The sequence below is a fragment of the Hippichthys cyanospilos genome, chromosome 1 (genome assembly GCF_059441005.1).
Source record: "Hippichthys cyanospilos isolate Australia breed blue-spotted pipefish chromosome 1, RoL_Hcya_1.0, whole genome shotgun sequence".
Classification (NCBI taxonomy): domain Eukaryota; kingdom Metazoa; phylum Chordata; class Actinopteri; order Syngnathiformes; family Syngnathidae; genus Hippichthys; species Hippichthys cyanospilos.
This window is the reverse complement of record NC_142369.1, coordinates 24,351,026-24,377,227: the sequence shown is the minus strand read 5'-3', so window position 1 is coordinate 24,377,227 and position 26,202 is coordinate 24,351,026. Positions and strand designations below refer to the sequence as shown.

The window sequence follows — 26,202 nt, the reverse complement described above, 5'->3', positions numbered from 1 at the left end:
GCTTACTTGTCAAATGAACTCATTCACTGCCATTGATGGCTATAGCCGTTAAAGATCCATTGTTAAAGGAAAAAGAATGCTCAGAATGCTCAAACTTGGCTGGAACTTTAAAAAATGGCTGGCATTAAGAGCGTTACCTGGGCTGGCAGTCAATAAGATATTTATAAAGAAAATAATCACTTTTTACTGCTGAAAACAGCTAAATAAGTATAGTACCCCTTTGCCTAAATGAGTGAAAGAAGATGAAACATTTTTGTAAATTTACATGCATTTTTAAATGTTTTTTTTTCCAAGGGGAAAAAAGCTGTTTTTTGCAATTCAGACTGTAAAAAAGAAATGTCAGCAATATGTTGGCAGGTGAAGAGCATATATTTGCAACACCTCACAAAAAGGTGTTTTCCCACCTTCCTTCAATAATGCTATTGAAGCCGGGAAGTTAAAAATAGCGCTTCTAATTTCAACCACGATGAAAGCTTTTGATGCTGATCAATAGAATGAGAGATCACACAAGCATGTTAGGCTTTCACGTTGTTGTTTTGGAACTTCCTGTCGATATTAAATAAAACCACGTTAGGTAATCGTACCAGACACCCTGTGAGAACGAATACTGCCGAAGCGGTGATATGAGGACTTTGGAAAGCTATTAGTCTGCACTTCACTCTGATTTCTCCCTTCCTTTTTTTATTTTTTGCGTTCTTGTGCAGAGATTCGATTTTCCCCTTCAAAGAGGACTCGCACATCAATCCACGCTCTGAAGTCGTCCTCTCAGGAGCTGCTTTCATCGCAGGTGGATGAGAGGGACGAGGACAAGAGCAGGGGCGACCGGCGGTGGGGGGCTCGCAGTCTGGCAAGTCTGGATGGACAAGGTAGATAAGATTGCTGCTGTGAAAAGGGGAGCGACCTTTCTTTGCCAAGGTCATCTTGAACGATACTCACGAGGAGCCACGTGTTTGTTGTTTCACCACCCTAAGGTTGACTTTGATGGGCCATGACAAGCACTTGGTGGCCCATCTGCAGGTGCTTAATTGGCCCATAAAAACACTGTGCAATTTGCATATAAAGTGTCGACAGCTGAATTACGTAACACCAAATTCAAACCACACAAAGTTATTTTAAGACACGTGGTGCAATTCGGGAACATTGAACACTCCCCATTGACAAACAGCGACCGTTCTCTCTCATGTTCAATTTAGAGTTGACAATGGACCTAGCGTCTGCTTTTGGAATGCGGGACAGAGCTGGGAGGGGAAAAAAAAATCTTCTATTTTGTTATTTTTGTGTGCACAGCTGCGTTTGGTTCATACGTGCATCCTGAGCCGGTCCCCGCCAACTCGTCCTACTTCAAGGGCTCCTCCACTGGCACGCTGTCCGCCTCCTCCATCTTGGTTGGCGTTGACAACCAAACAGACGAAAGGTATGGCGTCCTCATCGCGTCCCCTCTTGCCAATTCAGCACATCAGATGGTCATGTTCTATAGCGCTTATATTCAATGGAGCGAGAGGCAGGGTGCACCCCCATTGGCTGAGCATAGAGCCGTCAAGAGTAATTGACAAGTAATCAGTTATCAATTTATTTGACAACTGTTTTAATCATTGAGTAATCGTTTAAAGCGGCCGTTTAACTTCTTCCTGTGCAAATCTTTGGATTTCAACCTTTCAGCTGAATTATTATCTGATTTTGGCAGTCTCCCATGAAGGCGTACTGATTATCTGTTGTGTTTAATCACAAGAAGACATCCGCTTTTGCTTTGGAAAACTATGACTAAACCAGTTCTGAATCAGTTACAAAAAGATCGGTGAGTGCAACATGGATCCCCTCTAGAGTGGCCTTGCTTAGTCGTTTGTTGGGTTTATTCCCACAGAAAATATTATATAAACAGTAAATTGTCAAAAAAAAAAAGAAAAACGGTTTTGCCTACACTTTGTTGCAAAATTATTCAATTAATGGATGAAATTATGAAATGAATGGGATCTGAAAATATTCGGTCGTGATAGCCCTACAAACAACCATTCAATGTCTCATTCACTCTTTGGTGCAATTTGGAGCATGGTTGCAAATCATTTTTAATCTCCATCCCTTTATTTAAGAAAACAGAATGATAACTGTTATTGTTTTGGGCTGGTAACGCCAGGAAATACACAAAAGCTCAGCCTTATTTTAAGCAAATGTTTTATTTTGAATTAAAATTTAGACAGCATTTGTTTTGGTGAGGGAGACATTTTGAGCGTTTGGTCAATTTTAAATCTAAAAGACATCTAAACGATCAATCAATAATCAAAAGTAATTGAGTACTTTGATTATGAGTTGTGTTTTTTTTTTTTTTTGGAGGGGGGTAAGAGTCTTAAATCCAACACTAAATGAGTTTCCGGTACTTAGATGACTCTTGGCGCTTTTGTGGCGTCCTTGGGTTTACATAGAGCCATTTGCCCTTGAGGGAATTAAAAAAAAATGTTATTATAATCCTTAGTTGTTGAAGGCCGTAATGTTTGTATATGCATTGAGAATGAAATATGGTACGCTGCTCTGATGTATGTACTTTGGCTTCACTAAAAACAGATATGTAAGTATTTTATCCATAGTTAAAAGTGCATTTTTATCATACAGCCAATTGGAATGTGCGCGGCCCCAGCCACCATTTAAGTTGCCCGTCCCCGTACTAGGCGACCCTTCGGCCCCAATAAGCAACGATTGTCCTTAAAATTCTTTAATCATCGAGTACTTCTCATTGTCATGGACAACAAGATTAGTGGAGCAGCCAGGACACCTCTGCTGTTTATTTTTAGACAGAATGTTGGCTTGGCTTCTTTGTCTCTCCACCAGTGCATATTTACCGCATTCGCAAAGTGGCTTTACGAGGCCCGTGAGCAAAAACAACGCGGTTATTCCTCTCTGTTGCTTTAATTGTGTCATGGCTGGCTGCTCTGCGGGAGTGCAGGGTAGTACGCACGCACACACACTCACACAACACCGGCAGGCCTTGGCCTTGGGGACCAGAAGGAGGTCATGTTTATGCGCCCGCGTGTATGTGTTTGCGTGGGTGTGGGTGTTTTAATAGGCGTGGCTGCACACACACACACATGCCACGCTCCCACGCCATCGTTGCCTGTTCACACGTCGTATTGGCAATAAATGCGTCATACAGTAGAAGATGTGACTCATCGCCTGGAGAATACACGGCACCCTATATGCGTCGGCTCCTTAAGCTTCCGTGAAGGTGTCGCCGCTCTTTTAGAAGGTTAGGATTACCTCACCGAGCTTTCACGTACAACGTGAAATATTCATGCTTGTGTTACATCAGAGGCGACTAACTTCTCAGTGCCGGGTTCACCTCTTGCCTTCAGTTGGCTATAATGTGCTGTGCCCTGCTCATGGATTGAGCAAGCCTTCTTGTGAACAGGAAAAGAAGCTTACTGGGAGACATAATGCAATGATACATGAAGAAGCAAAAAATGAGCACATGTACTTGTACTAGCTCCATGAACTTAGCTGTAACAATTGTCCATTTTTGGACACCACACATTTAAGACTTATATTTATGAATATATTTACTCTTGGTATTATCCTGACTTTGAGTGTAAAAACGTGATCACATGTCAAGAAGAACTAATTAAAACACGAGTGTTGAGGGAGTCGCCTGAGCTCACGCGAGGAAAACGATTCGTCTGCTGCCCTCTAGTGGATGAAAGTAAACGAACCGAATTGAGTTTAAATTTATGCACCTCCATCGACGATTTCTGTCCCAATTGCCTTAATAGAATTAAAGGGAAAAAAATGACAAAAGTGTACAATTTTAAATATGATTCTGGAGCACTGATAGAGTAAATGTTTAAAAAAAAGCCAAGGATAGTTTCATTATATTGAAATCACATGAAAGCACAAGCAATATTCACAGTGTATTTAAACAACCCGAGGTCGCACCTCATAGTTGTTTAAGCTTTCAAATTACACATTTCTCACCAAATGAAGGCTTTTCCTCCGAGTGTAAAAGCCATCAATTACACATTATGTAATGTAGTTATTTAAAAAATGATATGCCATGGCTTTTTGTTAAAGATGAGGCTACTTCAGATTTTCGTACTTTTTAGACTGACTACAGCATTTGTATTACTTTTGAAACTGGAATCAAAATGTATTTTTAGATCACTGTGGGTCACTAAAATATGGATGAGGGCCGCGCATGGTCCCGGGCCGTCGTTGAAACGTTATGTTGGTCGAATAGTGTGAATTTGGTCAATGTACATAAGTGAATGCTGGAATCGCTAAAAATATTAGCATAAATATGCTATTATGATGTATATAAGTATATGTGCTTCATATATGTGTGGTCATGATACGCATTTGAACTATGAATTTGTGACCACGATAGACCATTTTTTTGGTAAGAAATGGATACAACCTGTGCAGAAAATACTCATTTGCGGGTATAATCAAATCCCTGAGCAAACAAATGAATATGAAACGTTATATGGGCTACTTCGGTGGGTTAGGGTTAGGGTTAAGGTTGGGGTTAGGGTTAGGGTAATTAAGGCAAAGTTCCTTAACCCTTTGGCAAACCTCATTGAGCCAATCCGTATATTTCCCATCAAAAAAAGGCACAGCAGAAGATGAAATCGCAGGTTAACGACGTGTCCGAACGCGTGAACCCTTGAGGCCAACGTGTTTCCCCCAAACAGATGCCTTAACCTATTAGTGCCGCTAATAAAACGTGTTGACACAGCTGCCCGCAGGCATTCCCGCTATGCACTTGAAGATAGGAAAGACGAAACATTTGATTTCCGCGGCTTTCAGGGAGGACGCTGGCTCCAGCTCCACCTTCACCCTCGAGGACAGCGCCATCTGCCTCACGTCCGAGCATAGCACCATGGACGCCGAGCAGGACCGCGACGACGGATCCGTTCTTGACGTCTACTTGGTCAGTTGCAAGCTTGATTTTCACTTTGAAGTCTACACACAAAATCAGGCCTAAGTGACGGGGTTATGAATAATTGATGAAAATATGAGTTCTGCACAGAGATGTTCATTTTTGGTTTGGGCTCAATTTCTTATTCCTAAGGTACTATAGACTTGAAAGATGAAAACGTTAAACGCGTTTTTCTCAAATTGAAGGGAATTGGGTGTACAATTAGAATGTATCAATCGCTCAATTTTGGAGACATAATCTTGATTTTATTCCTCATGAATTTTATCTTAAGATTATCTTTAAGTTTATCTTAAGGAGAGTCTAAAAATGGCTGGTCTGAATCAAACACTAAAGTGATCGATGACTTAAGTACCTAATTGAAGTAATTGACTACTTGAAGTTCTTCTCTACTGAGAGAAATCGATCACTTAAGGCAGTTGAGTACATTACAAAAAATGTAATTTAGAAATTACCAGCATTAAAAAAAAACTATTATCTATAAAAATTGTATTTGTACACTTTAAACTGTATCCTTTTTAACATTGACACAAGGAAAACGCAGTGTAAAGCAACTTTCAACAGTGAACTACTTTTTTACAGCATTTATATAGGCTTGTCTAAGCAGAAAAAAAGCCAAGTGCATCAAAGTGCCTGAAAAAAAATCGTGTGCCAATCCTTACTGTTTACACCCCGTTATTTTTACACATATTACTTTAGCACCCATTTACTGTTCCCATAGTCATCGATGATTTCATTCATTTAGTAACGGCCATTTTTAGACCCTCCTTTCTCCAGACCAAATTCAAGTACTTGATACCGAACGTGTGGATGTCTGGGATAGAACGAGGTCATTCTTTTATTAAGTAAACGATTACTCATGTATATTGCGGTAAACATGTCATTGTCGGGGACAACCATTCCGAAATGTCTGTTCTCATCGCTTGTAGTGAACCGAGGATCTCGGGACCCGCCGCAATCCGGGCTCCACTTTTGTCATGCCGCTGCTGCCGTCACGTTGCCACTCGTGTCGCCAGCGTGAAAGGTTGACGGTGAAGGAGCGTCACCCAAATGGACATGTGTGAAGCGCGACACGTTGCGCCTTTGTTTCATGTATCTTATCACGGCCTACACAGCAATCTGCTCTGCAGTATATTTATCTACGATATGTTTTATTCTACTGAATAGAAAGACATTTGCCCAGCTCCGTTCGGTCGCTGATCTGACGAGAAACGTTTACAGCGGAGCCGTCGACGGACGAGGTGACGGCGGTCCAAGCCGACGGCGGTTTGGACAAAAGGCGGGAGGAAGGCTGGAGGAAAAAAAAACCCCAAAAGTTTGGAAAAATATATGTACTCCTGTAAACTAAAAGATGATGCATAGCAAGGCGGAGTGGCTCCAAACTTGGAAGAGTGAAAACATGCACTTTTGCTTCTGGACTGGATTTGTGCCCAGCGACGTCGTGGACTATTTTAATAGTTTTGTTTGTTTCCTAGAAGGTCATTTCATACTGCATTTTCTTCCAAATCTTACATCATGATGCTGTCCAATAAGTCATCACCAATGATTTCCAACTATAAATGTTGAATACCAGCATCTTGTGAGTCAATGCCATAATTTATTCTGTAAATCAACATTTTACCATTTGCTGAGACAAATAAATCACGTGAAGACAATGCATATTTCTAAAGACTCTTGTGAATCAAGTAACATCAACGAGTCTCGCCTTTTCTTTTCCTGACACGGTGCTATTAAGGCACAAGATGAATTGGTGCGTTCTACCCAATGATTCGCATACTAGGTAACTTCCCTCGACAATGTGCAAATTCAAAGAAATCCTTGCGCAATAGATGACTCAGAGACTCATTTGAGATACATTTCAAGGTTGCTGACCCATGAACCAATTCACGAGCACGCTCGAATATCTCGGAAGGAAACGACTTTCCTTCCATGTTAACAGAGGAGGCAAAATGCGGCAGCACATTTCTCTTGTGTAGCAATTTTAATTTACATGACATTGTCAACTTGCGTTACATTTAGTGCAAATAATAACACTTCTGATGTACAACGTACACACATACAAAGTGTGCGGATTAGTGACACGATATCAAAATGAAAACGATAGCTGTATTCTTCAGCAGACGTGGTGCGTGGATCGTATAAATTAATCATCCCAAATCCTTCTTAAGACTCAAAAAAACAAATCTAATTTGATGACAACGCTAACAAATGCAAAACAAGCCAGAGTTGTTTTGAACGTTGAGGTATGATCATGATGTGAAATGCTGAACCTCCCGTCCCCAAACGCACAAACACGCTTCCTGTCACTCTTGATGAATGCACATGTGGTGGTTGGATAGTAACAATGACCAGACTGGCGCTGGCGTCTAAGGCATCCCCGGGCGTCGTTAATCACTATCAGTGACCGTGCGAAATGTAATAGTAGCGCTGGAATGCTAAATTTAGGGCCAAGGCGCTATACTAAATGTGCACGTAGACAAAACCAATACAAGTCGAGACACCGTTTTGGCAGGCCAAAGTTGGGAGGGGGGAGCGGCCTTTAAGAAAAAAATATATGCTTGAATCTCAATTAATGAGAGGACTCCTTACACCGAGGCAACCAAAATGGCCGCCGAACGCGAGCAGATAAGCCGCAAGGGGGACAACAACCGGCATCTTCATTCAAGCATTTTAACAGTCGATTCACATTTGTCACTTTGGTAAACGAAGTGTTTTGTTTTTGTTTTTTTTCTGTACAATACGTCGTGTCTCACGGTCGCTCTCCGGAGAAGCCGTACAAATATAAAGATTTTTTTGGGGAGAGAAGCACGGTCCAAAAAGCTTCAGGCGCTCGCCCTCCGTCGGACCGCGGGCCGGGTCGTCACTAGAGGGGCGGGAGGCGAGAAGCGCTCAATCATTCATCCGCTCCCACTTTTCTCGCTTTAGCAGCAGCAGCAAACATGTGGCGTCGATGCTATCGGTTGGCCTCAAAAGACAAGTACGCAGTCGTAAGAAATGTACAAAACAATCTACAAAATGAACACAAAAGCCAATAACAATCGTTTGGAAACCTTATGTATAAAAGGACCCACGGATGTTAAGCTGGAAGGACAAATACTGATGGACTAAAGCCACGCGAGCACTCTCTTGTGTTCGAGGGGGTCCTTGCTCGTCTTTTGGGGGGGGGGGTCGGCCTACGCCTCCTAGAGGGAGAGCCCAGTCAATACGAGACTCGGCAAGGATGCGACGCGTTTTTGGATGTACCGTGGCCCTCAAAACAGGATGGGCTTCCCCGAAGTCTTCTCCTGGACGTAGGAGGTGAAACGTTTGAGGAACTTGGGGTACTCTCTCTTGGCCACGGCTCGGAGCACCGAGGCGGGCGCCCATCCGCCGGGATTTACTGCGACCACGTGGGGAAACGTCAATAAACCAGCAAAGCTCATACTTGGAGACCGAACCGTCCGTGCGGTAGCAAGCACTCACCGTTGGCCACATAGGTGATTTTACACAGGATGTTGTCCCTGCTGATCTCTTTATCGCCCTCTGGTGGACTGACCAGCGTTTGACAGATCATGGCAACGTTGATTTTGGCTCGAACGCATCGATTGGAGGGCTGGAAAAAGTCAGTCCGGTGAGAAGACTCCTACTCTAGTTCACTTTGATATTTCCTACATAAAAGTCAAGCCGCAGAACGAGGCTTCATTGAGTGTATTTGCAGATGGATGAAGTCAAATCAGGGTGATTACAGCATACAAAAATGTTCTCTTTCATTAGACAAAACAAAAAATAGAACTACTGAAACAACCTTTTAAAAATATATCTTCCCGTATAATAAAACCCAAAAAATTGTAACACAACTACAAGCACATTGTAGGTTGATAAAACGGACCCAAAAAGTAGGTCAATTTAACCATATAAATGAAGTAGAACTACTACCAATGTGCTCAGCTTAATTCATGAGCTTTTGGGTTTGATTTTATCACAACTTTTAAACCAATAGTGGTTTAGTTGACTTCATTGCTCAGGGCTTAAATACGCCAACAAACCTAAACAAATGACTTTAGCTAGCAGAGCACTTGCGCTTGTTTGTGTTGAGAAGAGCTGCGAACTTACAGCTGCATTTTCGTGGTCCACAGAGAAGTTGCACACCAACCAGGTGTCGGGATCATTTTCATTGGTAGCCAGAATCTTCCTGATGGCCGACAGATAGAGCACATCTCTCTGAGAGGCCGGCCACACTCTCTACGGCGCCGCCGCACAGGCAACGTCAGAATTAGTCAATTGCAGACAACGTAAAGACCAACAGGAAGTATCACAAGCGGTCTCTCCAAAATGGCTGCAAGGAATTACCTTGTGTGTCTGATACACGATAATGGCGTTGTCGGAGAGTGTTTCCACCACGTTGAAGTTTTCAATGGTGGCTAAGGAAGAGACAATCGGTTGGGTATCGTGTCGCGGAGGACCGCAACAGATCAAAGGAGCGTCGACTCGTCTCGAACTTACTCTCCCAGTCCATGCGCACTGCGGTGTCCCAGAAGTAGTGGCACACCTCGTGTCCCGTCACCCCTTTGACGGCGTGCGTGGCTTTGAGGGGATCTAGAACGATGCCGTTCTCTTCCACTTCTCTTCTGTACACCTGAAAAATATCGGGCCGCGCACGTCAAACCGAATCTACAGGATGGGGTGACAGCGGGTACGAGCATACGGGCGCTCGCTCCTGTTGAGAACAGATGAAAAATATCCATCCATTTTCTATAAAGCTTCTGCTCATTGGGTCGCATACGTGCGGGGGTGGGCTGCACGGTGACAGCCAATTAGAATTTATATAAATAGTTTACATATTGCCAGAAATGATCAGTACCAAACAGTTCAGTATCATTTCTACAGACGTTCGAGATCATTTTTTCCAGACTGATACCAGTACGATTGTTTACTCAGGAGCGATACTGATATCAAGTAGCGATAGCACGATACTTGTGATGGATGCAATTTCAATGTGGCACGACCACAAAGGCTAAGACCTGCCTTTCGGGCGGCCGTGATGAATCACCAATGTGTCAAACTGTAGTATAGCACCGACTATTGGCAAGAAGGACTGCTTTTCAGTATCGGTGACTGGTATCCGTATCCTTCATGGGGTGCGCCAGCTACCTTGAAAACTTGAAAAACGGCCCAATACAAAAATAACTGGTTAAAAATATATTCTATGATTTCCTTGGGGAAAAAATAAAAAATAAAAATCAACAGTGTGCATTTACTTATGGCAAAAACTCTTCATGCTAACAAACCAGGATCAATTTAGCCCCTCCCCAATCGCTCGTCACGTTGATTTTGTTTACACCTATTCATCAATATGACACTTATTAAATAGTGTGTTCTGGGAAATACTCAAAATGCCCTTTTCCTGCTTTGAACTGTCCTCAGACATTACAAGACCACCGTGAGACACAGCATCACATTCGTTTCCATGTAGATTATTTTCAATAAAAACCTTTTAAGATAAACGGTTCTAAGTTATGGTAGTATCAAGCAAAAGTACAAAGATTCCAAGAAAGGCTTTCAAGTCAAGTGTTTGGGTTTCAACTCCTGCTGTAGTTGTGCGTATGAATGTTGACTGTGGAAAGCCTTCCTTCGGTCCACCCTGAATATTTTATACAAAAAAACCTGCACAACGTTAGGCGCAGAGCCAACACAAAAGCCTCATTAAAAAAACAGCCTATACAACGTTACGAAAACCTATCACATTGTGCAGGTTTAGACATTGCCGTGTCTATTTATAAGGTAGCTGGCAGGGCATGACTTCTCAGGTAAACAAACAAGCGAGACGACTCCTACGCAGATTCTCACCTTCATCTCTCCTTCCTCGATGACCAGCTGCCAGTTGGCATCCCCGCCCACATCCTGAAGTGAGTACGTCATATGATTCTGGACCATCTCCTCCACCTAGGAGATATGAGGCTTCTTAATTCCAGTCGCTGCGGTTCACATTTCCTGTTAGTCTGGAACCGACTGTTTATTTCTCAGGAGAAAAAAAGGATTTCCCTTTAGAACTAATACAGTACCGTCTGGGGGTCACGGACAGCAAGTCACGTTCATCCCCCTTGTTGGTATCGGCAGATCACATTTTAGGTACGTTTTCCTTCTTGCCATATTGGGAGCTAAAGTATACATTGAAAACAGTACTGTTTGCCCTCACTCTTGGGTTTTCTTTTGTTACGGTGAAAGATATTAGATTCGCAGCAGCGTTCATAAAACAGTGCAGCTGGCACCCGGTAGCTGGAATGTTATCGCAGAGGTGTTGGGAATTTGTCAAGCAAACAGTCAGTGGGCAGTAACCAAATACAGTATATACAATATTATGCTCCGGGAGTTTGCGGAATAATGACTCAGCACTCGAACCCGTTGAAAGTTCAACAATGCATGAAGTCCGCAATGATGTGTTTGCCAATGCACTCACAAGTTTAGCAAAAGAAACACATTTTTCTAGGTCAGACGGTCAGCCTAGACTTTTCCACTGATTGGAATGACGTCAAGTTAAGAAGTTAGAAAAGAAGCTTGCGTAACCCAGCCCCCAGCCCCCTTCTGCTCATGCGCTTTTGGGTGGTAAAGTGTATGTACCCTTGCACAAACAAGGGCCCTTCAAATTACCTGAGCGCTGAATCTGTGAATGTCATCTGAAGCACTGACTAGCTCGACAGAGGACAGGGAAGAGCAATGGCTACGTGCCTGTGCAGCAAAGAAATATTAGAAAGAGAAAGCAATGACAAACTGGAGAGTGTGAAGCACCGAAAGCGGAAAGCCGAGGGAATCAATCATCAAGGCCATATCGAGACGGGAGCCTAAGTGATGGAGGAGATTTGAACACGTAGAGGAGAACATGAGGACGGATAGGTAACCTTGGTAGCAAATCTGTGCGCGCTGATGCTGGAGTAGACGTCGCCGGCAGGAACGGGAGTCAGTCGGGGGACGCGGACCTTTTCCGACTGGCACTGAGGAACACACGAGTTTTGTGAGGGAACATTCAACAGAGTTTCTGTTTGAAAATGCACATCAATGTAGTAAACACAGCGAGTCCACAGCACCAGGCATACTGGAGTAGCTCGATTCACTGAGAGGCGGGGCTTATGGGGAATGCAGGGGGGGAAACGGTCCCTTCTCATAACCATTCCGTTTATTGAAACAGCCAGTTTGTACCAAATGGAAGCACAAAAGCATGAAGTACAGCATGAAGAAAGACAGGCTTAGACGTAGCCGGCATCGACGCGTCATGCGAAAAAAGTGACGCAGGTCGACAACGCACCTGCTCTTCGATCTTGTCTTGTCGGTCGAGCGCAGCTTCAACGGCATCGAAGAACTCGTCCTCGTTGATCAGACTGTTGGGCCCCTCCTGGAAATGCAGACAATCAGTAAAAGAAATAGACAAGTCCAGGAGCAGCAGATGTTTGGTCATCAATGCAAGTCCATCTCGCCTCATAGTCCGGGCCTCCATAGTGTGACTTTTTCTTTAGCTCGTGCACGGCAGACTTATAGGCATCTTCTACCCTTCTCCTCTTTTCCAGCTCCTGAAAAAAAAAAGAAAAAAAAAAAAAGTCATATCTTTTTATTGGGTATGCTAAACCTGGACGACACCATAGTAATAATATGACGATATAATGTAGTGAATTATTGTAATAGTATTACGATAGTACTATACTGTATACGTTTTAGCACAAACATTATAGTTTCACAATATGTTGAGACCATTGACATTGCCTCAAAGTAGCTTTGGATCTTGGTCCAGCCTAGCCATCAAGTCAAGTGCAGTTATGTAAATTAATGTGATGACGCAATGAGCCTGAAAGGCTTGCTCACAGTCAGAAGAAGGCATATTAAGTAAATATTTACAAGGGTGTTTTATTTCTCAGTAAATGGGTGGAAGAACCCTCCAGAGACCCAACAATCTGTATATACAGTAAGTCCTTCAAATTTCCCATACGTCCCTTTCATGAAAAACCTAACTATTAAATCTCATGAATTTTATTGTATTTTTTTTTTAAGAGCCAAAACATTTAACCCGGGGTACCATTCATACCCCCCATTGTTTGAAAAATACATAAATACGCTCACTAGAAAAACATTAAAAAAAAAGTACATATTGGAAGGCCAAACAATAGATAATGTCATGTACCTGAATAGTAATGTACACGAATCTTTGAAACCTGCAGGCAACAACTGTGAATCTCCCTTTTTGACAATCCAAATAGATGCACAGAAGTCATGAAGAAACACAATTTGATATAAATCTCAGTAAAAGTGTAGCGCTAGTGTTTTAGTCTGTCAGAGACACCTCGCTACACTGACCAGCTAATGACGTCATGATACTGTCTGAGTTGGCGTTTTCAAAACACGGGAACCTGACAAACCAGTCAAATGATTTCTCTTGCTTTTACGCAGATATTGAGAAACCAACCTTGGATACTTAAACATTTGTTATCCCAGCTGAGACAAAAAACAAAAAAAAATACTAGATACGAAATAGCCAAAATGAACACAATCTACTACAGTCGCCATCAAGCACTCCACAAAGTAGACGGAGCTGCCATAAGCACTCAAAGTGTGTTTGTTGTAAAGCGTCACCATGCGCCACAAAACAAACATGGAGGTTCTGATGTCCGCGCTTAGCTTCACCCTTTAGGACACCTACTTTGAAGAAGTGGCTGCAGGTCTGTAAAGGTATCCAGTGTTGCGGCTGGCATTTGTGCACCTCTGACCGCCGCTGCGTTTTCCATAAACTTATCCAAGATGTCCGAGCAGTCATCTTCCGATTCTGTGTTTCGTTACTTATTCCCCTTTCTCACTCCTCAATGGCAACTAAATTCACATTTAAAACAACATTTGGATAAGAACTAGTTATTTTCACTTGAGCAGTCAAAGACACTCCGATCTTCTTCCCCGCTTTTGTACGCTTTGGGTTGGGCAGCAATCCATTGCACAGGAACTGGTTTGACAACACGAGCAAAGTCGATCAAGAGCAAAGAGCATTCCTTTAACGGCACGCACACGCACCCACGCGTGCACGCACACACACACATCTCTTAAGTTCAAGCCAATGAATGCTTGTCTTATCGGCACACCGGTCACCCTATTGGCTTGACGCTTACTGAGTGCAATGTGCGCATTTGTGTGTGGGAGTCGCAAAATGGTCGAAGGGCCGAAGACAGGTGACAAATGCCTCAAAGCTTTACTCAGCAATACCCGCTGAAGTCCCCGTTTAGAAATGTTCCACCTGCAGGAAGTAATATTGAAATAAAATAAGCTACTAGAGCTTCAGCTTGGTCGGGATTTTTTTTTTCCAGACTAGTATGGGAATTTTTGTGAAGTTGGCAATCACCGCTGTTGTGTGCCCAAGGGGGCCGATGGCACACGTTTTATCTTCTCGTTCTAGCATGTTTTCATGGACCGTGCAAGAAAGTGATTTCCCTGAAGCAAGAAGTAAAGTATAGTCCATGCTTTAAGAAATTAAACCTTGAAGAGAATCCACGTAGAAAAAAAATCATCTCATCGTGTGTTTTATGTGAACCCTTGTTTTGACTTGACTTCCCCTTTAAAATGTGACAGGGACTGAGTTTTGACAGTGGATTTTTGTGTTGCGCGTCGGTACCTTGTCCAGTCTTTTCTGCCAGCTGTCCTCCCGTTTGACCATCAGCTCAATGCAGTGAGACAAAGTGGACAGGATGCCAGCTGTGGTGGCTTTGAAGGTAATGGCCTCTCCCTTGAAGTCTATGCCATTGATGCCTTTGGGACTGGCGGGGGCGAACACTGCCACAGGTGAGCGAAAACCAAAAGGAAACAAAATGTGATCGCTTCCTCATCACTTCATAGAATGACATTTTATGATAAAAGTCAGACTGACAGACAGGCAAGCAGTTATCTGCGGGACACTAACGTTTCTCTTTGCTGCCGTTATTGTTGTAACAAATTTCACCGTCTGGCCTTGAGGCGGCAGGGAAGTCATCTTCATCCTCCTCCACTATCAAAACCAACAACATTATTAGTACAAAATATACGTATCAATACTTATATTTACTCAGAGCACAGTGTTAAATGAGATTCGGAGACTGACAAAGTGCTTTGCACGTTGGTATTGATTTTCGTATCCTTTTTGTTCTTGGTAAGCAACTTTTTTTTTTTTCATACTACCGTAATATCACCTCCAATGTCATTATTGCAAAGACTTAGAAGTGGGCCGGTTTAAAGAGAAATGATCCCTTAATGCAACAGGTTACCTCTGTCCCTGTGAAACTCGTCTTTGGAGACGGCATCGGCGCAAGAGTCGAAATACTTCTGCAACGTGTCCACCTGTCTGCAAAGAATGTCCCGGAAGGTCTCCATTTCTGCTAATTTCTCACACAGCCGGTGTCCCTTCTGATCAAGATGACACCATTTTAGGATTGAGAGCTTTGGATGACGTTCTGATTGCATGTACCTACTTTGAAAGAGGACGTGGACGTGGCAGATAAGGCACTGGCTGCTGAGGTGAGAGACAACATGGAACCGTGACGCCTCAGACTAGATTCGGATCCATAGCCTGACTCCGCCTGTGGAAAGGGGAAGACAGCAACAAGGGGGCAGGGGAGGGTACAATTACAAATGAGAAGACGTAAGTTGGGAAAGGACAGGTAAAGAGACTGGACACATTAAGGAATGCGCTTCCAAAATCTGTAGCTCACACAAAAAAAGAGAGAGAAGGTAGAACAGTTTCAGCAGTCAGTAGCACTGAGCAATGCGAAGCTGGACAAGAGCAGGACATCCACCTACACAGCCAAACGCCAGAGAAACAATGGAAATGACAAATATGCACCAACCTAGCAACACCAGTCTTACCATGTGAAAATAATGCCCACTCTGTCCAAAGAGAAGACGTCTCATTTTAAGTTACCGTCGAACAGGGGAAAAAAAAAAAAAAAAGACAGCGAGGAGTCTCTCTCAGCATTAAGAAATAGCTACAATCTGCAACATGAACTCAACTGACAAGCAAAAATGTGTAAAATGTGAAAAATTGATTGTTTGTTAGTATCCATATGTTTTACTTTCTGGAGTGCCTACATGCCCATCAAGTGGAGAGTCGATCTTTCATTTGCTCTTTCTCTGAAAATATGTCCTTAAACTCACTGTTCTGTGTTATCAGTTATTATGTAAATTAGCCTTGCTGTTACAAAATAACCACCTCCGCATCAAATCTCTTCACCGATGTCGATCAACTAAGCACCATTTTTAAGTCACAGGCAGTTTCCAATGTTTGACATGTTATCGAATAGCGGTGAAAAGATAAGTGGAGTAGGACCAAGTTGTTTTAGATACTCAGATTTGTATTAGCTGAGCGTTAGCATATGGTTGTATCTGCTTGCCAAAATATTTGCTGCAAAAGGGTGTGATTTAATGAAGTTTAGGGATGGTTCTAAGGTCCAGATTGTGGAGTTCTGTTCTGAGACATGTGAATTTCGCGATCCATTTGGAAATAACACACTTCAAATATGAAATAAACAGTCCATGCTGTCCTGTGTCAATTGCGCTTTGCAGTTTCCTTTCACGTGAAACAGGTGACTCTGCTCACCCACCCGATTAATAAGCCCTTAATGTCGTGGTAACACATACTAGCCATTGGCACAGCAGTGTGTGGAGCAGGGAACAGAGCTGCCCTATTTAAAAATAAATAAAACTGATTTCGTAGGACAGAAACATAGGTTGTTTAAGATTACGTAATTATGGACAATAGAGTATTACTGACAAAAGCAAGTCACTGACAGATTTTCATGAGCTATTTTGTTAATTGTGAAAAAAAAACACATAAATTCTCTAAATGTGGATGTAGCAAGTCAACTCCATGAGAGTGTCAGTGATTCTTCCATTTCACATGTTGCCACTGACTCCAATATGTAGATAGAAAAGTCACGATGCACCTTACACAAGCATGCATTTAGTCAGGAGGAATGACACAAAGTGAAAAACACACCTCATCTCAGAGTTGCCATAGTGATCCTGTCACTTATTTAGACTAGTTGTCAATGAAAAGTCAAAATACATGATTCTAAATTGCCAATTTCATTTCTTGCTTGCTATGCAAATACAATTGGCGAATTTAACTTCAATCTCAAAACTATTGATGGGGCTCTTGTTCAAGCTCATTTTCACACTGCTGCAAATGTCCAATTTTCTAGGGCTGATTGCCTGCTTCTATTTCAATATTTCTGATCCATACATTCACCCTATTTTCATTAAATAGTTTTCAATAAATAATGACTAGTTTGGGCAAAGCAAAACAGGATTTGTCACAAAGCAAAACAGGATTTGTCACATTACATTATGAAGAATTAACAGTGTGGAAAAGAAAATACATGGAAATCATTGGTTTTGGAGGAAAAGGACAAAATACAGTACTATCTCTGCAATGTGCTGTACACTTTCTTCTAAGTTAATTCACCATTACATTACAAACACCTGAAATTAAAGTTAGACTGAGGGAAAATATCAACTCTATTTCCTTGACGAAGAACACTAATAGGAATACGTATGCAATTCTGGAGCTAATTGTTCCATGACTCAAAGGGAAGCAGACATGCAGAACAGAAGCACACAATTCCAGAATTTGTCAGTGTTTTAAGGAGCGGCACGCCAGCATGAAATGAGCCCACCATTCGACCATTCCAGCAGCCAAAGCAGAATAGGACACTGCTGCAGTCTTGACGGCTTGTTGGCCCCAACATGGCCACAGACTTTTCCTCCGGTCCAGACACACACCCTAGTTTTCCCTGACAATTCAGAGGCTCCGGTCCAGTGCTCCAGTTTCCTCGGACACACCTCAAGAAGCAAGAGGATGCGGTGACGACGAAAAGCAATAAGATGGGTAAATAGACACAGCGTCAACACAGCAGGGAGCTGGGCTGATTGCTTTGTAGCAGCAGCAGACACATGGATAAAGCGAAAATAAAAAATTCCTCAGGATAGAAAAGCAGCCCGGCTTTTAGTCAGTTCCAATGCAGCCATGCACGCACGCAGTCCACTCTAGCTGCATAAGAACACACACCCTGATGCGGGAAATCTTTTCATCCTGTTCGGCTCTATGTGCAGCATCCACCGCTGGCCCAGTGAGTGTGCGAGTGCACGAGTGCGAACCAGGAACCAACTCCATATGCAAGCATGTATGCATTATCAAGGAAGACGAGAGCCGCCTGCCGCTGTTTGAGTAATAAAACGTATCATGAGTGGGAGATGGATGCTGCCTACCTTAGCAAGCAGAAAAAGAGGGACAGAGAGAGCGAAGCCAGGAGGGACATTAAAAGAGCTGCTTCTCCTTAACTGGTTTCACTCTTCTTCTGTGCTTGTTTTCATTAACTCAGATCCAAGTTAAAGATGCAACAGTATCAGTCAGCATCTTGAACAGTGGTGGTTATTAAAAAACAAAAAATTCAATAAATTAATTGAAAAATTACAATGTCAAAGAAATGAATTACACTACAGTGCACCCCTTAGAGCATGGCAAATGGAACAGTCGGATGGAGGGTTTTATGTGCCCCTCTTGGTTTGGGTTGCTGCGAGAACAAGAGCTTAAAAATGTATTATTCAACGAGACATGCACTTGAAGTCGGTACATTTAACGCAATTTTTCATACAAGCAAGACAAACCCTTGGCAGATTTTGACAAATGAGGATATGCTTAAAAAAAAAACAAGACACCAACATTTGCTGCAAATATAGCATTAAGATGAAACAAAGAAGGCTGAGAATTGTGACCATCTACCAAAGTGAAGCATGATGCAAGGCTTTTTTTGTCCAGCAAGGGGCAGTACAGACAGGATCGCAAATCACAAACTGTAGGTAGGTGTGCAGGGGTTATTGCAGGGCGCAGTTCAAACATCGCCCTAGAATACTCACACACTGCCACTAATGGACCAAAGACCTGCGGTCACTCACACTCAACTGATATGTCGATTGTCAGCAAAAATATCACCCACAAGCCCCAACAATTTATTTTCAACTAACCAGTGAAGCTGACATGATGAAAATTTACAAAACAGTGATCACTTTTAAATGCAATGCGTTGTGTCTCAAATGCATTGCATTGAGATGTGCAATGACAACCACAAATGTTCAAGTGATACTGATTTGTCCACACATGACTATAAAAATATAAGTAACTATTTTTAAATCAGATTTTAATGACATGGGGTTGTGTTGAAATCCAACTACAAATGCATTGTCGTAGATCAGCATAATGCAACCACATATGAACCCAAATATGAATGAAACAGTAACATAAATGCAGTGTTGGGAGTAATTGCATTACAAAAGTAATGCAATTACTCGCAAAAAGTACAAAAGTACAAAAGTACAAAAGTAATGCAATTACTGTAATGCATTACATTTTGCTGTAACGTGATAGTATAATATATTACATACAAAAAAATAGTAATTTTGTACTGTTACAAATCAGAGCAACACAATGAATTACAATGCATTTTTAGCCCCTTTCCCATCTCCACCTCCCAGGAATTTTCATGCATGTGTATGTGGGTACCAGAATTTTTTAAATGAGAAAGGTGTTTATATTTTACATACGAGAAAAAGATTACTGCAGTCCTCATATTTACTTAAATCTTTAATGATTGAACCTTCTACAGTAATTGTACTGTTCTCCCTTCCAGTTTCCTTCCCTTGGCCGTAGTCAGGGAACACGGAGGGCCAGAGTTACCCTCGGAGTAACGGCCCTCCACCTAGAGCGGCACCCACAGCTGATCAAACATAACATCAGGCAAGCAGACTTGATACTTGAAATTCCAATTTATTACAAATGCACTCTAGGTAACATCTTCCCAAAGCTTTCTTTCATCCTCACCGTTCTCCGTCTGCAAAGCGTTCTCACTCGGATGTGAGCTTCAGTTGGAGAATGCGCCCAAGTATTTTCCTCAACAGTCAACAGCTTGAACATGACTGGCCAGGCAATCAGTCAATCAGCTCATGGACCCTCCTACAAGACAAGTGATCGGCTCTTCGCGCGACACTGACCAACGAGGGCAGGAGTTGTCATCCAATGTGCCGGGAGCCAATCACGTTCTTGTAAGAGTGGCCGACATCGACAAATTACGTGATATAATCCTTCAAAATAGGAAGTTCATCTGTCGTAATTATAGCAACGAATTTTTAAATTTGTACCCTAGGATCATCATAAGATTTAGCATGAGACTTTCCTCAAGACATTTTGTTTTCAACCATTCATTACACATATTCCCAGGATTGCTGTCAAGATTACCGTAGGCTACATTCACATTGAGTCTTAATTACAATAATGGTGCCCGTATGCAACACGTATCTGTTTTTTTTTTTTCATGCAGAGTGAACAGCACAATTCAGATTTCATAACAATAGGACTTGGACTTCTTTTTGCATCTACGTAAAAATGGGATATGCATCTGCAGTATGGACGCTCATCTGCACACATCCAACCTGCACGTCATCAAAAATCCAATATGCGACTGAGAAACTGCTTGAAAGACTACTGAAAATCACTACAAAGTTGTTTACCATATCAGTGTTGACTTTAATTTAATCCCACATGAAGCATATAGTTGACATTTGTGGTGATAGTATTTCATCCACCCAGAGAGTTTATTTACATGTGGCAATGATGCGAAGTCAGCATTGTAGACGTCTTAATGAGGAGATTAGGAGCAAACATGAAATCCTCACAATATTTTATTTTATAGATGAAATGAAGGAGATGATTGTCTGACACCCAATACGCAGGACCAGATTTATGGATGTGTGTTGTTTAAACTTTTTTTTTCCTTTGATATCATGCTCTCTCTCTCTCTCTCTTTCAAAGGAAAAAAAAAAGTTTAAACAACACACATCCATAAATCTGGGCCTGCGTATTGGGTGTCAGACAATCATCTCCTTCATTTCATCTATAAGATAAAATATTGTGAGGATCTTAGCGTCGCACCAACACACGCTCTCTCTCTCTCTCTCTCTCTCTCTCTCTCTCTCTCTCTCTCTCTCTCTCTCTCTCTCTCTCTCTCTCTCTCTCTGGAAATATATTGATAACTATGTACAGTATTGTAGGCATTTGATGAATGAGAATTTTCACTTCTCTGGCACGTTTATATTATTATTATAAAATACAGATGGAACAAAAAAAAATCCCAGGGCCTGTAACCTATCTACAGAAGTGGGAATGTTTTAACTAATTTTCCAAGTATCCTAGACTAATATATGCCATCATGCCAATAAATAAATCAGTAGTGAAGGAGTTAAGGTACGTATCTAACAAAACTGCTCATTTTGACAGATTTTTTGTGTGTCTGTTGAAAATCCTGTCTCATTGCTCGTATTAATTAGAATACTGGCTTTAAAGAGGCATAGAACACATCGCCGTGAAGAAAATTCTCGGGTTCACTTCCTCCTAAACAGAACTAAATGACAGTTAAACACAGGCCCAGTAAGCCGAGGCAACATGTTTTACGACAAAGAGGTTGGCAAACTGGAGTGAACAGCTGCCGAGACTCAACGAATGTGGAGACCCCCATCTTGTACACATTCAGATTGCTCACATTCCCAAGGAAAGGGAGAGACAGAAAGAAGGAGTGTCAGAGTAAGCAAGCATCTGTCCGAGTCCGCCACACCCATCTCTGTGATTAAATGGACTGCCTGGGCCTGGATTGATTATGAGTACGGTAATATGACTAATGCAACAATGTGGAACCACCATTTATTCAATACATTTGTGATGCTAATGGACTGGGAGATGACAACTCTGGTTGCCATCAATGCTGATGAAAAAATGCAACGGATATGTAGCATTGACTTATTTAGAAGGGCGTGACAATCATGCTGTTGCAACCCAGCCAGTCAGTGGAGAAAATTTGAAAAGGATTGAGCGACCCAGGAAGTACAGAGGGAAAGAAAACAAGAATATCAAAGTCTCCAAAGATTAGTCCTTCACTACCAAATCCAAAGCGATGCAATGCTTCCTTCGATAGGGTTATTTATTAAATTGGTTTTGCAGCTTAAACTTCATCAAGAAGCTGAGCCAAATTCTGCGCCACACCTATCCGCTGAGAAACATGCTTGATGAGTACATATGCTGGTGGCAGGACGTGGTCGGATTCCAAACAATTAATAAATAAAATAAATAAACTAAAAAAAGGAGCAGTGAATACATTGACATTATTCGATATTTCATTCTGCATCCGCTATGCAGCTCCAGACAACAAAATACAGGCGCGTAGATTTTTTTTTTAAAATGTGAAGTTAGTTTCCCTTCTTCCACTCACCTTGTGCAACTCAATGGACTCGATCCACTGGAGTCTGTGCTCAGGATCTTCAGCACGGAGGTACCACACGCTGTCGTTGACACTGATGTCAAAGCGACACTCGTCAAATTCATGGGGCTGTGGGGAAAGAAGCAAAAAGAGATCACAAAATGTCACGACTCTTTTCCACAGGACGAAATATTTTGTGGTGCCAAAAAACATCACTGTAAAATGTTGTAAGTTGAGGAGTCATCACATAAAGGCTTGCTTCGATTTATTCAAAGCTGTCTGTTATGATAATGGCTGCCTAGCAATAACATGTGGATTCAATTGTTTTGGGCTTTTACCACACAATAAACAAGAATGTTAATGAGAACCTGATGTCTTAGTCAGTGGACACAACTTTAAACGATACCGCTAACTAAAGAGAATCTTGCAGCTTGCCGTGGCTTGACCGCGGGGTCGTCACAACCTCACCTCCTGCATTCAGCCCAAATCCTTCAACTATTTGACTCCCCCTTCCCGCGATGTGCCCCACCCACCTCCAGACACCAAGTGCACCCAACCAAGCACGTGAACAGAATTCCGTTTCCACTGAGATTGGAATTTGACCGTTGCGCTCGACAGGCGAGAAATCTGCTCCGTGAAGGCTCCCACTGTGAAATCGACGCAGTTGACTGGATTCTCCACGACTGGCATGGCTGTCAGCTGACACGACCTCACGCTGACCACGTTTAAATGGATTTGCTCATATGGTACTAATGCTTTTTGCTGGCCGACGACAGGAACATAGAGATGCGCACAAAACAGAAACCCTGCACCTGAATATTTCTTAATCTAATCCTGCTGTGTTACAGGAACCCATAAATATCCATTAGCAGCAGTTCAAAATATATGATCTGTCTGCTAGAGGGAGCACAGTAGTAGCCTCTCGCGTAGCCAGCCATGAGGCCATTTCAGGTTCTAAGGATCCAACTGAGTTTTATCCGACACAGCCCATAAACCTGTGCTTTTACAGCCCCACTTTATACATCTTTTAATCTGCCTGGGCATTCTCATTCTCTTTGGAGAAGCAAAACTGTACAGCTGAGCTCCGCTCATGTCTTCTATCAGCAAGGCTGTGACGGTACACTTCTTACAGTGCAGTTAGGGGGGAGTTGTGCTAAGTCACAGAGCATCAAGAAGGGCTTAAAATAAATTTAATAACCAGACAAAAATATCCATGAATATGTGTATTTCATTCAAAACACATTAGAACCTTAAAAGGCTATACAGCATCTGTTTGAGAACGCTTGTCAACCTCAAAGATGTTCAAGTTTCAACAACAGTTATTTCCATGGTAAGCAATGGAAATTGTTTGTGGTTGCCATGATTTTTATTGGATTTTTGCCCACTGATAACTTTTCATGCAACCCTGAACAGGACGAAACGGACAGACTGACTTTCTAGAAACAAAGTGTGCCCATTAAAAAACCTGTAACGGTACAGGGAACATTTTCAGTCACAATGCAACAACTTAAACAGCCATAACAATCTAAAAACAAAATAGATGTATAAAATTGTTTTAAGCAATCAGCTGATCTCTTAAGTCACCAATTTTGTTTCTGTGAAAACCTTACTGTAAAAAAATATTTGATGTCTAGTTCCATGTACATTATCCCACTTTTCCTCTTTGCTACAAAAAACAAAAAACACAATTACTAAAATTAATTCCAGTCAAACGATGATTGTCTGACTTTTGGAGAGTATTTGAAGTAACATTTAGATTGGCATTTAAATTGTACAAGCTTATTGGTATTCAAATGTTGAAGTTTCATGACAGTTAAATAAAAACAAAAAACGAGACAACTTAGAATGGGTATGAACTTCCACAGAACAACATCCTAGCTCACCGCAAAGTTTCATTTCAATTGGTTAAGTAGCTTTGGCATTAAACTGCTCAACAGAAACAAGCAGAAAAGAAAACATGATCCTCACGTGAGAGAATTTAAAGGAGTGTTGACAGTGTGTGGTGGAATAGAAAGACGGCATATACAGTAAGTGTGCTGTGTTATGTACAGTAATTCCATAAGAACCATTCTGATGACACTTTGCATCGAATGAGGCCCATAGTCTGACTTAAGTACGAGTTTAGTAAGAAAAGCGAACACTTGTTTGCATTCCTGGAGACATGCACAAGTCCCCTAGACAGCAATAACGTTAGATGTTTAAAGGAGTATGAGACCATTTTTGCATTTTTGAAGAAAACCTTGATATACAGCCATCTAATTAACATTCATATTAATACCCAATTACAAAGTATCTCATGGTTTTTTAATGTTGTTAAGAAAACGTTCCGCACCAGTCAAGCATCATGGAACCGTAACTGACATTGTTGAGCTACTCCGCTGGCTGTCTTTTTCTGAGGCCTGGTCATCACAATCTTATTAATTATACTTATACACTTTCTTAAAATAAATAAATACATAAATAAAGATTTAGGATGTCTTTTTAGTCTTGTACACTTAAAAACGTGTACACATAAAACTAGTAGTATGTTGACTCTACATTGTATACAGAGAATGGGCCATAGAGCATGGTTTTATTTGACAGCCAGTGCAATAAAGATTGGGGAAAGAAAAAATCTTTCTTGATCCTACACCATAAACTCTAATTACAAAACACTGGGCAGATCTACATTTAACATCTAACATTTTCATGTTGCTATTACATACTACTGTGCAAACCACAGTCGAAACAATTGTTTAGCTTCTGTACAGGGTGGCAGTATGATCGGGAGAAAAAAAAGATAAATACTTAACCAGGGTGTGGAAACATAGCTTATCTGGCCACAAAAAAAAAAGTGCGGCAAAGAAGACAAGCACAGTGCAAGAGTATGCGGTCTAAACTTATAATTGGAACAGAGGGAGCACGTGATTGACTTTTAGTGGTGGGTCAAGTTGCGGGTTGCTATCCTTCTCTTATCAAAAATGAACAGGTTAATCTTTAACTCTATTTTAACAAATGGATTAAGGAATAACTGGACCAAAACACTGGCGCCACCGACGCACTATAGCGTTAATGTGATTGTTTATTCACTTGCGGCAAAAAAAGTAGTTTCGATTATTCTGCTTTCTTGCTTCACCACACATTTGAGTAAGTTCCTTTTTCCCCTAGCATACTTACTGTGATGACAGCCTTACTGAGGCACAAGGAGCCCCTGCAGCCATATTCCCGTTCATCCTCTGACTTGTAATAGCTCAAAGTGTTGTTCTTCAATACAACCCATCGGTCTTGCCATCCGTGTATGTAATTGGTCCACTATAAACACAAAAACGCCATCAGTTTACAGTCCGCATGCAAGACAAACGCACATGTGAAATGTATCAAACATGGTAACAAAAAATAATTACCTTGCTCAACACGCCTCCAAACTCCACAGGTTGTGCGGACTCTGGTTCCACATCTTCGTCTGAACCGGACGCTGAGCTCTTTTCGGACATTTAAATCCAATATTTTTTTTTTTTTTTTTTTTTTAATCAGCAGAGCACTCCAGCTCTCAACACTAACTTGATAAAGCTCCCGAAACAGATTATCTTTGCTGTAATAAATTGCTTCTTCGTTCAGAAGTATAACGCTTTCTACCTGTTCACGTTTAGGAAAACACACAAAAATAGCACTTATGAGAGCTGGTGACGGTCCAATCTCGACTACTCGCTTTTGCAGGATTTGTTTCGAAACTGACGTCGACTAGCAGAGACAAGCTAGTTAGCGTAAACTGTTAGCTGTCACAGCAAACTAGCGAACGTTAACTTGACTCGTAACTTGAGACTGTTCCCATGCGTGTCCCCGACCAACGACTTGCTACCGATTGAACGGTCGACGTCTGTGTGTTACCGCCGTCCTGGTACCACCACTAAGAAGCTACAAATGACGATGAAAGCAGCTGCATTGCTGCTTTATTTCCGTGGTTTTGTTAGCAACAGCGGACGACTCCACTAGCTTGTCATTTGGGTCGAGGGGGAGGAGCCGCAGCCA

The 26,202-nt window shown here is 41.9% G+C and overlaps 2 protein-coding genes across 7 annotated transcripts in view; one reads left to right on the top strand and one right to left on the bottom strand.

Annotated features, from left to right (window-relative positions):
* Positions 1-6,577, top strand: part of pip5k1bb (phosphatidylinositol-4-phosphate 5-kinase, type I, beta b) — a 36,139-nt gene extending 29,562 nt beyond the window's left edge. The window contains exons 12-15 of the mRNA XM_088425141.1: positions 705-866; positions 1,288-1,414; positions 4,789-4,912; positions 5,848-6,577. Of these exons, the coding sequence (XP_088281267.1) occupies positions 705-866; positions 1,288-1,414; positions 4,789-4,912; positions 5,848-5,850 (416 nt within the window). The 3' untranslated portion in view covers positions 5,851-6,577. The remainder of the gene's footprint in view (positions 1-704; positions 867-1,287; positions 1,415-4,788; positions 4,913-5,847) is intronic.
* Positions 6,578-6,880: 303 nt separating this feature from the next.
* Positions 6,881-26,188, bottom strand: LOC148429766 (ceramide transfer protein-like). 6 transcript variants are annotated; one of them, XM_088425074.1, is made up of 18 exons: positions 25,578-26,188; positions 25,351-25,485; positions 22,207-22,323; positions 15,367-15,474; positions 15,163-15,301; positions 14,823-14,906; positions 14,538-14,695; positions 12,367-12,459; positions 12,198-12,284; positions 11,794-11,886; positions 11,546-11,623; positions 10,745-10,840; positions 9,401-9,533; positions 9,248-9,318; positions 9,011-9,139; positions 8,381-8,510; positions 8,162-8,297; positions 6,881-8,100 (listed from the first exon to the last, which is right to left on the bottom strand). In XM_088425074.1, the coding sequence occupies exons 1-17, from the start codon at positions 25,665-25,667 to the stop codon at positions 8,170-8,172; spliced, it is 1,869 nt and encodes a 622-aa protein (XP_088281200.1). In that variant the 5' UTR covers positions 25,668-26,188; the 3' UTR covers positions 6,881-8,100; positions 8,162-8,169. The 6 variants fall into 6 exon arrangements, with proteins under 6 accessions (XP_088281200.1, XP_088281191.1, XP_088281210.1 ...); XM_088425065.1 differs by having other exon boundaries at positions 6,881-8,297; XM_088425084.1 differs by lacking the exon at positions 11,546-11,623 and having other exon boundaries at positions 6,881-8,297; positions 25,578-26,187.
* Between the last annotated feature and the right edge of the window lie 14 nt (positions 26,189-26,202).

Bases quoted from the DNA above. Each gene is read 5' to 3' on its own strand.
- LOC148429766 (XM_088425065.1), bottom strand. From the start codon at position 25,667: ATGTCCGAAAAGAGCTCAGCGTCCGGTTCAGACGAAGATGTGGAACCA. The intron at 14,696-14,822 runs GTTAGTGTCCCG...CACCTGTGGCAG, and splicing joins TAACGGCAGCAAAGAGAAAC to TGTTCGCCCCCGCCAGTCCC. The intron at 12,285-12,366 runs GCGAGATGGACT...CTGCATTTCCAG, and splicing joins ATGGAGGCCCGGACTATGAG to GAGGGGCCCAACAGTCTGAT.